Source organism: Bos indicus x Bos taurus, chromosome 13, assembly GCF_003369695.1.
Source record: "Bos indicus x Bos taurus breed Angus x Brahman F1 hybrid chromosome 13, Bos_hybrid_MaternalHap_v2.0, whole genome shotgun sequence".
Classification (NCBI taxonomy): domain Eukaryota; kingdom Metazoa; phylum Chordata; class Mammalia; order Artiodactyla; family Bovidae; genus Bos; species Bos indicus x Bos taurus.
Genome location: NC_040088.1, coordinates 43,148,380 through 43,166,150, shown reverse-complemented (window position 1 = coordinate 43,166,150; position 17,771 = coordinate 43,148,380). Strand labels below are relative to the sequence as shown.

At 45.4% G+C, this 17,771-nt stretch overlaps 1 protein-coding gene across 2 annotated transcripts; it reads right to left on the bottom strand.

The window, feature by feature from the left end:
* Positions 1 to 12,228: 12,228 nt before the first annotated feature.
* Positions 12,229 to 15,546, bottom strand: LOC113903455 (amyloid-beta A4 precursor protein-binding family A member 1-like). 2 transcript variants are annotated; one of them, XM_027559588.1, is made up of 2 exons: positions 15,169 to 15,546; positions 12,229 to 12,682 (listed from the first exon to the last, which is right to left on the bottom strand). In XM_027559588.1, the coding sequence occupies exon 1, from the start codon at positions 15,447 to 15,449 to the stop codon at positions 15,204 to 15,206; it is 246 nt and encodes an 81-aa protein (XP_027415389.1). In that variant the 5' UTR covers positions 15,450 to 15,546; the 3' UTR covers positions 12,229 to 12,682; positions 15,169 to 15,203. The 2 variants fall into 2 exon arrangements, with proteins under 2 accessions (XP_027415389.1, XP_027415390.1); XM_027559589.1 differs by having other exon boundaries at positions 12,229 to 12,679.
* Positions 15,547 to 17,771: the final 2,225 nt, after the last annotated feature.

Genomic DNA, 17,771 nt, shown 5'->3' with positions numbered 1-17,771 from the left:
ATAGCCCAGGTTTTCCCTAACTTCCTCACCAAAAATTCCATCCATGAAGGTATAGTTCAGAAATAGAACATGAGTACTATGACCATGTGAGTTTCCATCAGGAGGGAGGGAAGCTGTGATTCAGCTGTTTTGCAGACACTGATTACCTAATCAAGGCAGCAACGACTCTGCTGCTATTTAGAGGTGACACCCTGGATCATGAAATCTTTCTCATTTTGAGTGTTCCCTTTAGTTTACAGAGTGTGGAGTGTTTTAAAATATTAATGAGACTCCAAGGCCCTTCTGTGTTAGCAGATCAGGCTATCAAGAACTTACCTTAACTAGTCAATAGAAATAATACTTCAAAATATTAGTAACTAAAATTCATAAAGCTCCTGATACATGTGAGACACTGTAACTTTTTTGTTTTTGATCAGTTTTTATTGGAGTATAGTTGTTTTACAGTGTTGTGTTAATCTCTGCTATACAGCAAAGTGAATCAGCTATACGTACACATATATCCCCTCTTTTTTGGATTTCCTTCCCATTTAGGTCACCATAGAGCATTGAGTAGAGTTCCCTAAGCTATACAGTAGGTTCTCTGTAACAGGTTTTTTCTTCACACACTATCTTTATCCACACAGTATCTTTATGAGATAGAGATTACTACTATCCTCATTGTACAGATGCAGGGGCTGAGGTTGTTGCTGTTTAGTCCCTCAGTCATGTCTGACTCTTTGCAACCCCAAGGACTGTAGCCCACCAGGCTCCTCTGTCCATAGGATTTCCCAGGCAAGAATACTGGAGTGGGTTGCCATTTCCTTCTCCAGGGGATCTTCCTGACCCAGGGGTCGAACCTGAGTCTCCTGCATTGGCAGGCGATTCTTTACCACTGAGCCACCATGGAAGCCAAACACCCAAAAAAAGCTCCGTGAGGAGCTCTGGAGAGGATACTGTAAATAAGATGCTGTAAAAGCGCAAATTTTCAAATTTTCTTTCTTCTCTAAAAATATCACCAGCTCTCTTGAACATGACCCAGTGTGATTCAGAGCAAAGGATGAGTCCTGGGCAAAATCCAATGTGGGGCAACAAACAAGAAACTGGCCTGGGGATGAGACGCTTGGGCCATGAGATTCCAGGGCCCTCATTCTCAGGGATGTGCAGTGCTGGCCTGCACAGAACCCAGGTTGCATAATTGTTCCAAGTCTGAGCTTTGAGTTCAGGCTAAGGGCAGTTTCCCTGAGTACTCAGCCTGGGGTCAGCAGGAGCAAAGAGAAGGGAAATGGAGAGAAGCTGAATGCCCAGTGAGGGCGTCAGTACAAGGCTTACCAGCATCTTCTGTTCACCCCAAATCGGCCTGCATGGAAGATGCCTTAGGGGGAGGAGGGGAAGTGGAGGGGACCAGCAGTGGGCTGCACATCTCCAGTGTGTTCTGCTCATGACCAGCTTCTAAGCAAGCAGCACCACAAGTGGGCCTGCACAGCCTCACCCATCTGGCCTGCCCTAACTGCCCAGACCCCCGTTCCCCTGCTCTCTCCTTCATGATCCCTCTCAGTCACTCTGGTTCTCTTTCCCTCGTCTGTTCCCATCTCTTGGTTTTACACTTGCTGTCTGCTTTGGATGGAAACTGACTTTATCTCTGCTCATGGTGCCCGGTTGACCAGGCCTCACCCCAACATCACCCCCAGGGGGGCCTTTACTGTTCTGACCCCAGATGAAAGCAAGGCTCATCCCTCCTGCACACCCTTGACATCAACCGGTTTGATTTTCCCCAGGACACTTTTCATAATCCGAAATCATCTTGATCAAGTGTGTGCAGACAGCTCTGTATGGTGAAAGCTTCCTCTATAATGGGAGCTCCATGCCAGCCAGGATTCTGCTATTACTGCCCCTAAGAGTGCCTGACAGACAAATACAAATACCATATGGTATCACTTATATGTGGAATCTAAAATAACAATACAGACAAATTTATTTAAAAAACAGAAAGAGACTCACAGACATAAAAATCAAAGTTATGGTTTCCAAAGGAGAAGGAGGTCAGGAAAGAATAAATTAGGAGTTTGGGACCAACAGATACATTTGTTGCTGTTCAGTCACTCGGTTGTCTGACTCTTTGTGATGCCATGGACTTTAGCCCACCCAGTTCCTCTGTCCATGGGATTCTTCAGGCAAGAATACTGGAGTGGGTTGCCATTCCCCTCTCAAGGGGATCTTCCTAACCTAGGGATAAAACCCAGGTCTCCCACATTACAGGCAGGTTCTATATTCAATATCCTATGATAAACCATAATGGAGAAGAATATGAAAATGAGTATTCTTTTTCATATTCTTCTGTATGTATAGAGGAATATATATGTTCTTCTATATATATATATTTTTATATACATATGTGTGTTATACATATGGATATAAAACTGAGTTACTCTGCCGTACACCAGTAACTAACACACTAATGAGCTATACTTTAATTTTTTTTTAAAGGAGTGCCTGGCGTACAACAAGCACTTGATAAATGTATGTTGAGTGGATGAACTCTGTCTGCCTGTTTCAGGCAGAGAAGGCCATTATCTTGACAATTCCTATATTTCTCCCATCCACCCTCTCTGATATACATCAAGTTGAGAAACCAGATCTTGGCAAGTGAGTTTTCATGTCTGTAATATTCTGGAGGCCATACTGGGCTCCTGAGTTTTGTATCACATGAATATGAAACAACAACTGATCTCTGAAACAATGCAAATATCCAAAGGGAAAAAAAACTAGACAAATTACCTGTCGATACTGCAGAACATGACCCAACAATAAAGAGGAAAGAATCAGTGATTCAGGCAACCAGTTGTGTCCAACTCTTTGGGACCCCATGGACTGTATAGTCCGTGAAATTCTCCAGGCCAGAATGTTGGAGTGGGTAGCCTTTACCTTCTCCAGGGGATCTTCCCAAAACCAGGGATTGAACCCAGGTCTCTCGCATTACAGGCAGATTCTTTACCAGCTGAGCCACCAGGGAAGCCCAAGAATACTGGAGTGGGTAGCCTATCCCTTCTCCAGAGGGTCTTCCTGACCCAGGAATTGAACTGGGGTCTCCTGCATTGCAGGCAGATTCTTTACCACCTGAGCTATAAGGGAAGCCCCGTTCAGGCAACAGTATTCGTGAATCTCTAAAACATGATGAGTGACAGATGCAGACACAAAAGAACACATCTATTCCACTCACATAAAATTCTAGAACAGGCAAAGTTATTGTCTAGTTATAGAAATCAGAACATGGCTTCTTCATGTAGAGACTGACTAGAAAGACAATGAGAGAACTTTGAGGTGAGACGGGAAAAAGCATTCATTTTGTTTGGGACAGTTATTACACAGTTGGGTACCTTTGTCAAGAATTATCGAACTGGACATTTCAAAACTGTATTTTGTCATATGTAAAAAAAAGAAAATGTTACTGAAAAAATCCCTCTCTCGACCATCCCAAGGTGAAACAGGGAGATAAAAGCTGTGTGATTAACTGTAAGGAGAAATTAAAACTGCCAGAATATGGAGTAAAATGGTGAAACAATATAAGAGAAGACTTCTCTGATATAACTCTGAGGAAGCCCAACTCAAGCTGAGAGAAGAAAGACAAGGGTATTTGTTGTTTCATGCAAGTGAGATGTCAGACACGGAGTTGGCTTCAGGGTTCAAGGTTCACAAGGAACTGGGGCTCTGTCTGTCATCCCCTTTGTCTGGCTCCTTTCCACCCCACTCCCTGATAACAGGATGGCCGCTGCAGAATGGGGGCTGGATTGGCCCTCCCTGGGCCCCCTGCCTATCACTGAGGCTGGAGGATGGAGGAAAAGCCAAGTTACCTGGGAGAGAATGAGGGAGGAAAGCTCCCCAGAGAAAATGGGGAATTGTCACGTGACATATGGTGAATGGCCGTAGAAGGGGAGTCAAACTCCCAACAGAGGCCACTACCGCATTAGTACAAATGATGGGGAGAGTCCAGCAATCCATGAATAATCTAAACGTCACCCCTCACTCAGCAATATGCCAAGAAGACAAACGTACCGGCTACAGCTAATGACCTCCAACTTGGTGGGTGGGGACTTGCATGTGTGAGGAATGTTTTTCATTTTATTTTCTTGCTGAAACTAAATCTAAAACCTGCAGGTAGCAAATATGAGATCACTGTGCCTGGTGCTTCCTCGTTCACACAAATCTATCATCACTTCACTCCATGAAGGGCAAACACCTCTATATTAGACAATTGTCAGGTAACAAGGGGCTTCCTCCAGTCCCTAACCTGCTGGCAGAATTATAACTGAACATGACCTTTGTACGGAAAGGAAGCTGAAGAAGCAGCATTTGAATGCCTGCCTGAGTGTTTTCCCTCATTCAGAAAATCCAAAGCTTTGCTTGGATTGGCTCTGCTTTCCTGATACGCAAACAAGCCTTTCCATCTCCCCCTCATAGTTTTTTAGAAATGTTTAAGCCTTCCAAAACACTTCTCTGGTCATTCATTTCCCAACATTTGAATCTACAGTTCCAAGAAGTAAAGAACATTTGCAGATTTTTTTTTCTTTTCTGGTTCTCAGTGATAGGATACAACACAATGTACCAAGAGAAGCCCAACTGAGATCATTAAAACTTCACCTTTTATGAGACAGCTAACAGTGATTTTGTCTTTTTACGCTAGAAATCCAGCAGAAACTCACGAGGTTGTGCCTTCTGCTCCCCCGAATACACAACACATAAGTCATACCTTGCATGATCGCAAGATCAACTTGGCATCCCAGAACCAGTCTGGGGAGCTGGTCCTATAGCCACGGGAGTGACACAGACAAGCTGTGGGTCACCTTTGTGAATGGTGGACTCAGAAAAACATCCTCACGGGGTAACCTTGCTGCAGTCATTTGTATTTTTTTCACTCCTTGGTATAGACTGTGTGTATCTTTGCAGTATGATTGCCCTGTGAGACAAATTGATATGATAGAACCCAAATGGCAGGTACCATCTGTAGTGTTTGAAGTATAATCTGAACTGGCTAATTTAAACAGTTTTAAAATGGATGCAGACAATTGAGTGTTCGCTAAACTTGGATGGGATGTGGAGGAGAAGGTGCACTCAACAGAACTCCTTCACGACCTCATTTCTCAGCAGTGTGTGGACCTGAGAGGTAAGACAAAACGTTCTAGGAAGGAAGATTCAGACTCTCAGAGACCTCAAGGAAAGGTTGTGTGCTCCTCTGCCAGTGCAAGGGGAACATGGGACTGTGCATAGGTTCTACCAAAAAAGTCACATACATAAAGGTGAAAACTTTCAGCCACCCACCCCGCTTACCTTGCATCCAGCAGGAAACCAAACCCAGGGCAGGTGATCAACTCCCAGTTTTCTAAGCCAGTACAGAATTTTGAAATACTCTTCTATCTTTAAAGTCCTGAGTGAAGTTACTTGATTTTTGACCTTTGAGGGGGAAAATTTCCAACAATACATCTCATTGTTTGATTTGTAAAACCAAAGGGTTTGAAGATAGTTTCATAGAAAGAAAAAGGATGAGAGAGATAGAGACAAAGACTGAAAATGACATACGGGTAAAAGGCAGTTTAGTGACTAGACCTGGATTGCAATGTTGCTTCATCACTTAGCAGTTGTAGGGTTAAAATCTGAGACAGATTCCTTCTCGGAGCCCCAGTTTCCTCAAGTGTGACATGGAGACAGTGACCAAGAAGGGTAGCTCTGGAGCAGAGAGGATGCCTCCGGTGGTTGAGATGCAGAGGGGCTCAAGACAGAATTGCTCCTATTGGTGGCTCTTGCTGTTGCTATGGTTACCCCGCCCTGCCCCGCCCCCCATGTTAGCTGCAGACAGGCCTCTGGCCCTTACATTTGGAGTTTGTCCTCCTGAAAAGTCACTGTTCTGCCAGTAAAGGAAATGGCCTGGAGCCCTATTCTCAGATACTGTCCAGGGCAGAGGAACCAGTGCTCACAGTGTGTTTACTCAAGCCAGAGGGTTCAAACTGCTTCCTCAAATGGTCCCAGGGAAGCTTTGTCAGCTGAGTGCTTATGATCGGCTGCCTGGGAAGGAATAATTAAACTCCTGCCAACACAAAGCGCCCTGTACACACCTCGGAGCAGCCTCCTTGTTTTTTTCTAAAGGGCATGGCCTCCCGGCCCCCAGAGATAATCACATCTGTGTTGTGATTTAGCCAGAAGTTTTAAGGCTTCAATGTTTCTCTTGCCCTCATGGGCACTTTGTTAGGAGCAGTTCAGGGTCTGTCTCGCCAGGAAGTCCATGGTCCCCCTTAGCCCTCGCTGGAAGGGGCTGGAGTGGGTCCCCCACAGCTAAGGGAGACCAGCTCCCATCTCAGTAGAAGGTGTGACTTCAATGGATATGGAATACGAAACAGAGGGCCAACAAGTGCCAGAAGGGCATGCCTTTCCAATGCCTTTCCAGAAGGGCATTGAGATGCCCTTCTGGAAAGGGAGCCTAATTGCACAACATCCTCGTCCCGGAGGGTCAGAACTCCCGGTGGAGAGGGGCTCTAATGTTAATAAAAAGGGCCCCTGAAAGGGACAGATTCATACCTGTACATGCTCAGAAGAGATGATGAAGGGAACTTCCTGGTGGTTCCGTGGTTGAGACTCTGTGCTCTTACGGCCCATCACTGGGGGCACATGACATTTCTCCAAGATATTTGAACCCTGAGGGGACTGGCTCCCAACATGGACGCCCCCAGCTCAGCCCCAGGGACCCACCAGCTGCACCAGGGGACTCACACACTTGAACACACTGCACTGCTCAGATGTGCAGAGAAAAGGGATCTCCTCCTGTGGTCTGCCCTTGGTCCTGATCCTCCCCTACCAAAGAGGGAGAGAAAACAGCTGACTCTTAATTCTGACCATTTGATCCGTTCACTGTCCTCTGAAGCGAAGCTCGGCCTTGCCGATTTCTGTCTCTTCTGCTTCTTTCACAAGAGTCTTTTGCAAAATGGCTTTTTGGATGTTTGGGAGGAAGGTTTAGGGTCCTGGGGGATGGTGTCTTCTGGCTCCTTCCCAGGAGGGATGGCATTTGTGTCCCTGGTTCTTGAACACCTGACTGGCCTTTGGGGCACAAAATGTGTGACTGGGGGTCTCCGGGTCTATCCCAGGCCCACAGCCATCGTCCTCTGGCTGGTTAGCATCATCTTCGTGGTCCCTGACTCAGATGCTCAAACCATGCGGAGGCCCCCAGCTGCTGAGCACCCACCTGGCTTCTGCAGACCCGTTACTTCCCCCCCATAACTGGTCCCCAGCGAATGCACTCAGAGCTCTCAGTGCATCAGCCCACGAAGGCCTGGGAAAGCTTCATCTCAGGCCTGTTACCCACAGCGACTCAGCCGAGCCCTGACATAAGCATGTGAGTGCAAATAGCTCATTCGGGAGATGACACTGGGAAACACTGGTAGGGAGGAAAGGAAGTAAACAGGAAAAAGAGAAACCAAGAAAGCGTGCATCATTTTAAAAAATATATTTGTTTCTTTATTTGACTGTGCCGGGTCTTAGTTATGGCATGTGAACTGTTAGATGTGGCATGTGGGATCTGGTTCCCTGACTGGGGATTGGACCTGGGTCCCCTGCATTGGAAGCATGGAGTCTTAGACACTGGACCACCAGGGAAGTCCCAAGGTTGCATTATTAAGCACATTGCCACTGTGGACAACTGGGGTTTAATTCCCCCAGGGAAGCTGAGAAACAGGGCAGAACAAGCCTCAGAGTTAATAATTCATAAAGCGAACTGTGAAGATGACACAGAATATGCATGCAAGGCAGTGCAGCACCCAGCACTTGATAAAGGCTCAGTAGACCTGAACACAGGCTGCTTCGCCACCAGCGCTCAGGCCCCAACTGCTGCTGGCCAGCTCTTGCCAGGGCTTTTTCAGCTGTTGGTTTTTTAGGATGTCTTTGATCTCTTCTTTCTGATCCTCGCCCTCTTTTATTTTCACTCCCTGAACTGAAGCATGTATTTCCCAAGGTCCAGTCTGAGTTTTCCACTGTCTTCCTGCTGAATGACTTCATCCACACCCAAAGTTAATGGGAAAAAAATCGTCAATTCCCTGCAAACACTGATCCATAGAGACCCGCCTGGGTCTCCATTCTGTCTTACTCCAGTGAAGGGACTGCAGCAGTCCCTTGTCATTGCCTTGTCATTGCCAGTGTGTTAGAAGGTGTAGTAAAAGCAGCCGAGTGAATGTTTGTTTGATGATGTGAAATGTTGTAAGGTTTTGGGGGAGATGGGTCTTTTCATACCACTTTGCTGGGAGTCCAACTTTATATGGCTTTCTCAGAGGGCATCTTAACAGTAATTGTTGAAACTAAAAATACATACTTTTTACCACCCAATAAGGCTACTTTTTGCATATCCATCCTAGAGAAACTCATTCAAATGTGTGCAGTGGAATTCATTCCTATTAGTTATATTAGCCACATATTGTTAAATGTCCATAGATAAATGAAAAATGATGTATTTATATGATAGAATAACACTATGGCAGTTAAAAAGAAATGAATGAGAACTCTGGGTCGGGAAGATCCCCTGGAGAAGGAAATGGCAACCCACTCCAGTACTCTTGCCTGGAGAATCCCATGGAGGGAGGAGCCTGGTAGGCTACAGTCCATGGGGTCGCACAGAGTTGGACACGACTGAGCGACTTCACGCAGTCACTCACTCACATATCAATCTGGATAGATCTAAAATAGTTGGGGAAAAAAAGCAGCTAGCAAGCACTGGTAACTTTTCTATCCCAATAGTTTTGCCTTTTCCAAAATGTTTTATGAATGAAACCAAACCATATGCAATCTTTTGAGACTGGGTTCTTTCACTGAGTGTAATACATTTGAGATTTGTCCATCAGTAGTTCCTTTATATTGTTCAAATGTGTTGCCTTTTTATCAGGCTGATAGAAACCAAACTCACAACAATGGTGAACTCTGGGAGGATGGAGGGAGCCAGGGTTGGAGATGGAGAGCATTAAAGATTTGACTTTATTGGTAATGCTATCACTGAAAAGAAATCAGTGGATTTCTGTCTTGACATGTGTACTTGAAAATTATGTTTACAAAGGCAGTAGATGAAGCTGATAATTGCCCTGGTCATTGAGAGAACACCTCTGTTCTTAGATAATATACAATGGAGTCTTTAGGAGGAAAAGCTATGATGTATTCAACTCACCTGCAGAAGAGAAAGAGAAGATATAGGAAATTCCTGATATCAGCTGAAGAGGAAAGGAATTTCATCAAGTAGGGAAAGAGACAAGCTGGGGGAAGCGTCTACCTTCCAAGTCAAAAGCAGAAAAGAGAAGGTGGGGAAAGGGCGCACTCTTCCCAGGCATCTTGGGAGGCAGATGTGAGATGAGAGGAAGCAGGAGGATGAACAGGCACCTCAGGGCTCAGGTCCAGGGCGATCAGAGCGTGTTTGCATAAGGAGTTGTGAGGTTTGTCAGCCTGGTCCTCCACGTGTTACTAGGGCCGGGATCCATGGCTTCAAATTCATTTGCTGCTGAGGATCGTGAACAGTACTTGGGGGACACCTCGGTGACACACGCATCTCTCCTCAGACCTGGTGAGCTGAACAGCTGATGTCGGGTGATGGAGGTCAGTTGTGCAGCAGGGGAGCCCAATGGAGAACTAAAGGCGAGAGCTGGAATCTCGGGGCTCCTGTCCCATCCCTGTACCACCTGCCTTCCTATGTGCCATCTTAGCCTTGACTTATGATGGTGAAGGGCAAACCCAAGGTGGTCCAGAAATATAGGTGGGTGCCACAGCCGCACTGGTACTGGATCTCAACTTCAGACAAGGGACTTACTCTTCAATGTCACCTAACTTCTCACCCCACCTCTTGGCCTTTCTAGATACTGCTACTAGAGTACCAAGTGCTACCTTCCACTTACCTCTTGGGATATTCACCTTCCTTCCCAACTAAACTTCCTTTACCATGTCCCTCTTTCTGCCAGTGGCTCCAAAATTTTCAGCATCCAGACAGGTCACTCTCACCCTGTCCTTTTTCCTTTTCTTCTCAATTAAAACTTTGCCTGAAGAACATCTCTTCTGCCTTTGACATTTCCTGACTCATTCCTTCTTCATTCCCGTGTTCATCAGCCCCGATGAGGAGTCATTCCTGTTTAACCAATCTTTCTTTCACTCTGATCTCTCCCTGTTCATTGCTTTCTTCACGCTGCTGTCAATCATTCCAATCCCTCCCCCACCCCACAGCAGCCTCCCATTGTCCATTTCTTTAGTCACTTCCTGGTCATCTTTAGTTTAATTTCCCATGTCCAAGAAGTCACTGCCCTATACATTGTTTCCTTCAAATTGTCTCATATTCATCTTTTTTCATCATTTCCATTGCAGCCTCCTAGTTCTATAACTCATCACCCAAGAACCCAGTAACCATTGGCCTTCTTGACTTCAGTTTCTCCACCCTCCCCTACATACCACCACTGGACTAATCTTCAGCATCATTTCCCTAGACCACACCTTTGCTCAAGAATGAACAGTGGCTTACTGCTCTTTATTATGTCAAATTTAAACTTCTCTTCCTGACTGTCATCATTTGGCCCTACACCCCAATTTTCCCACCCACCCCACATTTTTTCCCATTCCAAACTAAGTTTCCTCCACCCTGTCTGTTCTGTAAACACTCTATGCTTAGTCCTAAGCATAGAGATTTGCTCAGACTTTCCATTCTCTGTTCAATCAAAACCTGTTTAACTTGTTAACATCTATGGGATCTTTCATGGCCTTTCATCCACATCTCATGTTCTATCAATACTAAAACCAGAATGTTGGGAGCAAGAGATCAGATTTGACCAAGGCAAGCTGAGACTAAGAGTTTACGGAACTCCCACTAGGTGACAATCAGGCATTAGGGCCATAAGCAGAGGTCTGAGAGAGAACCCATCACACTAAGGATAGTTCTGTGGGTGCAGGAGGTGGTGTCAATCCTGGGACGTGAGTCTATGACAGAAGTATGAAAGAAGACTTTCAATTCGCAGAAAAGGGCAGGCATCTGCGTTTGGAATGCACTCAGAAGTCACAGACTCAGTTCACTCAAGGGAAGAAAGGTGTAAAGAAGAGGAAGGCAGGAGGCTGGTGGTGGAATTGGTGGCAGTGGATGATTCTGGCAGGCTGACCAATGAAAAGTTCTGGCCTTCACCGTGAACATCTTGTGTGCTTGCTTGAGCTCTATAGTGCGTAGTCTCCAAGGAAATTCTTTCCTTCACCTTTACGTAGAAGTCATTCTGCCATTGACAAGGGGCATTTATTTCACCTCTCCTTGCTTCTGGGTTGGTCTCGTGACTACTTTGGTCAGTAGACTATATGGCATGTGATGTTATGGAACTTCTGTCCTGAACCTTAAGAAGCCTGGCAGCTTCCACTCCTTGGAACACAGTTGCCATGCTGGAAGGAGCCCAAGGGACATGGAGGAGAACCGGACACTCAGTGTTCAGCCCCAGCTCAGCTCCCAGCCAACAGCCAGAGTCAACCAGCCACGTGAGTTCTCCATTGGGATGTCTGGTTCAGAAAAGCCCCCACATTGTCGACTGGAGACACCACACAGAACAGAAAAACATCCAATAGGGCCCAAGTCAAACCACAGAATTGGAAAGATAATAAAAATGATTGCTGTTTCTAACCTTCTAAGTTTGGGAGTGTTTTTCTGCAATATAAAGCCAAAACAGACTCAATGAATGTCTTGGCTTCTAATGGGTACTTTCCTTAGCCATCATTCATGACATTCATGCCATCATTCATGACACGCTGAGAATCCAGAAGGCAAGGTGCCTGGCATGCCTGGGGGAACCAATTCATTAATGACTTGGGTCCGTCTTGATAATTCTCTTTTCTTCCAGGTGTAGCACAGATAATCTCATCTATCTTTTGTTTAGATTCCATTTTAGCATTTTATTTTAAGTTATTTGTATTATTTCTCCGATTTTTAAAAAACTTATTTATTTGTTTTTGGCTGTGCTGGGTCTTCGTTGCTGCGCACCAGCTTTAGAAATTGCGGCACACAGGATTATTTGCCCCTCAGCATGTGGAGTCTTCCCAGACCAGGAATCAAACCTTTGTCCCCTGCATTGGCAGGTGGATGCTTTGCCACTGGACCACTAAGGAGTCCTCTCCAATTATTTGTACTGACTAATCTCATGTACTCCAAAACCAAACCCGTATTTAAATCTTTTCTTTCCTTCCCTGTTGCTTATTGCAAAGTAAACACACAATACACATTGCTGAATTGAAAATTCATTTCCAAATATTCCTTTATTCCTATAGGATTCCCTTTTAAGTCTAGCTCAAGAGACCAAGAAATAATATCCACCTTAATTCACATCTTATGTGTAATGGTTTAATCATATAAAGCTTCCTTGGAAAACAGAAAACCACAGATATATATTCAAAATAATAAAAATTTGCCAAGATAAATTTGAAAGAAAATAAAGTAAAAAATGGGTAATTGCCAGTGACATTTGGGTCCAAAGCTGGATCAGAAAGGAATCAGAAACATTTTATAATGCCAGCACGTTCATTTTAAAAACTCCAAACATTGAATGTATTTCCCAGCATTGTGTTTAAATCCTTGGCTCACATGCCTCATGGTAGGGTTCAAGTCTGAAATGGGGCTGAACACAACACAAATGAGGTGAGCGAGATTCCACAAGTCAAGTCCCCTGGAACACAGCGTCTTCTGGAATCAAAATAAAATTAGAAGGTTATTCTATTGTCAATATGGGCGTGTTCGGATTTTTGGTTTATGGGAATGTATATGGCGACTAGGCAGCCTAAGGACTGAGACATAAAGAGCAATCATCGACTTAATCTAAACACACGGCAACTGCTTATGAGATAAGCGATAAACAGGTTCTGCAACAATAAAACTCAGCATACTTTTGAACTTATGAATTATAGTTAGGAATGGCTAAACCTGTTTGGTCAAATACGTGACAAATCTTGAAGCCTGATACTTTGTTGGGAATCTTCTCTCCTTACCATCAGGATGAAGATATTGCTTCTGATGGTCCTAAACTGTTAGAAAATCAAAACCAAAGTCTATCTCAGCACTTAAGAAAATCTCAGATTAAAGAAAAAGCCAGATCATATGTAATATTAAAGGCACTTCAAATAGGACTTTTGCAACCTGGAAAAAATGACTGGAGTACACAAACATCCCTATTCCTGAGGCTCTGCAGCCAGAGAATTCCACTGATGGAGTTAGGGTCACATACAGCGTAAGAGACATTGGTTCGATCCCTGGTGTGGGAAGATTTCACATGCTGTAGATTACACATACAAGCAGGAGGTGGCTTGTGAAGGTCATGTGACTGCCTTGAATCAAGATAACAACAATGAGCTTCTGGAAACTATAGTTCCGCTCTTGGGGGGTGGTGGTAGACAAGCTACCTTCTCTGCTCAGCCTGTTTCTAAACTCATCAACATAAAAATCGATAATATTGATATCTGTCTTGCTTGCCTCACAGGATGTTATAAAGCTCAACTGAGATAATATATGAAAAAACATGCTGGAAACAAAGAATGAAACACTATAAAAATATAAGATGTCAGATATGATATCAACACGGGAGGCATAAACAAGAAAGGAAGCATTGACCCAGCTTGCAAATCAGATGATGGGATGAATGAACACGACTGATACCATGGTGAGCCACATGAGTCGTGTATATTTTCATGCGGTGGCAAGGGAAACATGATATGTAAACTATGGCTTCTCATAGTTGGAAAGGCTTTATCGGACAACTGGAATGTGGCGGCCTCAAAGGAGGGAAGGAAGGATGAGCGGGTGAAAGAAGGAAAGGGGGAACACCATATTTGCTGGGATGTAGGCGACATTTCAAGCTCTGTATACCTTGGTCAGGACTAGATGACTGGAAGAATTGAAGGACAGCCCGAGGAGAAGAAGACAGGAGACATGCCAGTCATGAGCAACCAAATGTTTTCATACTTCCTGTTATTTTTGTTTTGTTTTTTGTTTCTTTTTCATACTTTGTCTCATTTAAGCCTCACAAACCACCTTACAAAGTAACATTATCATCCCCGCTTTACAGAGGACAGAACTGAGGCTCAAAAAGCTTTATCTAACTCAAGGCTACTCATTCACAGATGGAGTTTAGATAAAAACTCAGGTATTTCTAAGGCTAAAACTTAATGTGTTGGGTTTTTTTCCCCTGTGCCTTGTGTCATTATTTACAAAGTAACAGGAGGTCCCAAAAGTCCCAGTGTGGGTAAGATTGGAGAAGGGTGTTGGGGTGAAGTGAGAAAAATGTGGTCCAAGCAATGGGCAGAGAAAATTCTTCCCTCCCTACAAACTTCATGTTTTAAATGACCTAATTTTCTTCCAACTATTTTAATATGCTCATCTTTTAAATCATAGAACTTAGCCATGTTTTATTTTGTTTTTTTCCTCTCTCTCTCTCCCTACAGGCAAAAAGAAAGAGAAGATAATTACCTTGGGGCTGACCTGCCCTTTTTAAACACACAAGGACAACCTGTCTGCCATCTCGTGATCCCCACCCAAACCACCCGCTCTGGAAATAAACACATTACCCGCGCCAAAGTTGCTGCAAGACCAGAATTACAGGACAATCAACTATAGGAAATGCTATTGCAAATACAATGGCGGGCAGAATACACATGAGAGCCTTGTCAAATTCCTCTTACAAAACTTCCTCTTGCAAACATCCTCTTATAACCGTGGTGTGATAACCACTCGCCAAAGGACAAGGGACAAGATGGAGAGCCCCCTGTTCTCATTATAATTAATTGGTTGTAAGACAGACTTGAAACAATCGGGATCGTGATGCAATTCCAACACAGGCTTCCTCTGATGAAATCTTCCCTGGGCTGCAGGAAATACCTCAGTGGGGAAGGATGCATGCACCAGTCACACAAGATAGACCGAAATGACGAGTTTGTAGTTTCTACACCCCATGCCAACTTTTTCTGCTGCATTCCCATTCTAAAGGGAATTAACAACTGATTTCCATGAAAAATAAGCACAAATCTTTTTTAATTGCGAACGTTTTGTTTTATAGACCCCTGTCTGATAGGGTAGAACCAAGACTTTCTGGTTCAGGTATCCTTTCAGAGAAAACTCAGCTGCCTGCCAACTCTTCCTGTGCTGTGTTTCTGTGCTGCTTTATTTGAGGTTGCAAGTACCTGGAAAAGAGAAGCAGATGTTTTTCTTTTTTTTTTTAATCCGAGCGCGCCAGGCACTCCCCATGCTCATCTTCTTCCTGCTGCTGCTGCTGCTGCCCAGGCTGGGCGCGAGGGTCCTCGACGGCGCGGCGGCGCCGGGGGCGACCCGCATAGTGCTGCTGCTGCTGCTGCTCCTCCTCCACTTCGGGGTGCTCCAGGTCGGCCTCCACCGACTCGTTCACCTCCCCGCCTGCCGCCTCGTCCGTCACCTCCACCTCCGCTGCCCCCTCCAAGTGGTTCATGGTGGGCGTCGGGGACGGCTGGGAGAGAGGCTGGGCCGGCTCACTGCGCTCTCATTTTGCTCCACCCGGCTGGAAAAACAAGAAGGGGGAGGGGCTATTACGTGGTTCAGACTGTAGGGAGAAGCCGAGTCAGATGTTTTTCAAGAATGTTTATGAAACTTCTGTTTTTAAGGTGCACATTAACGGGACCCAAACTCTCTTGCATTTGCAGCTCACTTCTTGAAATTACGTACATGTCCTCTAGAATTTGCTTGGACAAATCTTTATCCAGTGGGCATTGGAAACCCCTTGGTTTCTGCATTGAAGCCGTTCCTGTTTTGTCAATGGCACCCCACTCCAGTACTCTTGCCTGGAAAATCCCACAGACGGAGGAGCCTGGTAGGCTGCAGTCCGTGGGGTTGCCAAGAGTCTGACACGACTGAGCGACTTCACTTTCACTTCCTATAGCCATTTAACAATGCTGTGATAGTTTCAGGTGGACAACAAAGGGACTCAGCCATATGTATACATGTATCCATTCTCCCCCAAAGTCTCCTCCCATCCAGGCTGGCACATGACATTGAGCAGAGTTTCCTAAAGCACAGATCTTTTCAAAAGCACATAACATGATTTCACTCAGGACTTAAAGCCAAGCTTCCAGGATCCCAGGGACCTCTCCCAGAAACTGTTTCAGATCTGGTGTTTGGAGCCCTTGGTGACCATCAACACTGGTTGCTCTTTTTTTTCTCTCCTTTCTTTGTGACCAGCAGTTGGGGTTTGAAAAATGTTCTCACTATCGCAGGAGCCGGACAGTCTGGTTTTGAAGCCAGCTTGGCCACTTTCTGGCCACTTCACATGTGAGGTAATTTCACCCCTCTAAGAAGAAGCTCTTCATCCTCAGAATGGGGGTAATTAAAATGTCTGGGTTCAAGCAGTCCTTGAACTCCACTGCAACCTGCCGTCCACGGATGCTACTGCGTTTTTGCTGCCCCTCAACCCCACGCAGCTCTCCTTTCCTCTTTACGCAGCTTGAATCCCGCAGCCAGTCTATATCATCTCTCCCTTGCAGAGACCCTTGGCTTCCTTGTTCCTTTCTCACTGGTTTTGTCTAAGTCTGATGCCCCTTCTCTGTGTTTGTACCCAGGCCACTGAATGTGGCTGGACAAGATCACGGCCACACTAACTGTCCTCCCTTTCAGTTCACGATGAGGGGTCTCATCGTGCTGCTCTATGGGCCCAGGCACTGTCTCGGCCCTCTGACTCTCCCGCTAAGAAAGTGGAAGCAAGCAGACAAGTACTGACTCATCTTTCCCTCAGTGATGTTTCCATCCTTGCCTTCTGCGACTAGGAATAAACTGCCCACAGTCGAGTTAATGCCACCGTCTGCAGCAATGTCACAGAATCATTGACCCCCAGACTTCTTGTCTCTTGTGGAATGGTCTCCAGCCATGTTCTCCTTTTGCTTTTACAGTGTTCATTTCCCCCCTTTTACTGGGTGATTCCCACTGTACCAGTGTATCTCCTATACAAAGCCTCTCTCCTCACCCCATGTTTTTCTCCAGCCACTGCCCCATTTTTCAAATCTGCTGCTGCTGCTGCTGCTGCGTCACTTCAGTCGTGTCCGACTCTGTGCGACCCCATAGAGGGCAGCCCACCAGGCTCCCCCATCCCTGGGATTCTCCAGGCAAGAACACTGGAGTGGGTTTCCATTTCCTTCTCCAATGCATGAGAGTGAAAAGTGAAAGTGAAGTCGCTCAGTCGTGTCCGACTCTTCGTGTCCCCATGGACTGCATCCTACCAGGCTCCTCCCTCCATGGGATTCTCCAGGCAAGAGTACTGGAGTGGGGTGCCATTGCCTTCTCCAAATCTACTTTGTAGCAAAACTCCCTTGAATGTTGCCATCACCAGCTGTTTACAATTTCATTCCAATTCTTTCTTAAACCCACTCCATTCCAGCTCTGCCCTTACCCGCCTCTCCCACCCCATGTTCCCGGTGCCTTTTACACAATCAACCCAGTGGTCAGCTCTCAGGCATCACTTTTTTTTTTGGCTTATTTTTATTTATTTGGCTGCACCAGGTCTTAGTTGCAACATGTGGGATCTTTAGTTGTGGCAGGAAAACTCTCAGTTGCAGCCTGTGGGATCTAGTTCCCTGACGGGGGATCAAACCCAAGCCCTTTGCATGGGGAGCATGGAGTCTTAGCCACTGGACCACCAGGGAAGTCCCCTTCAGCCATCGTCTTATTTTGCCACCAGCAGCCTTTGACACGAGGGAGAACTTGCTTCTCTCGGAAACTCTGTCTTCACTTGGTGTACCTGTTGCTAGGACAGCATAAAAAATTT

Excerpts from the sequence above, each read along its gene's own strand:
- LOC113903455 (XM_027559588.1), bottom strand. The coding sequence starts at position 15,449 with ATGAACCACTTGGAGGGGGCAGCGGAGGTGGAGGTGACGGACGAGGCG.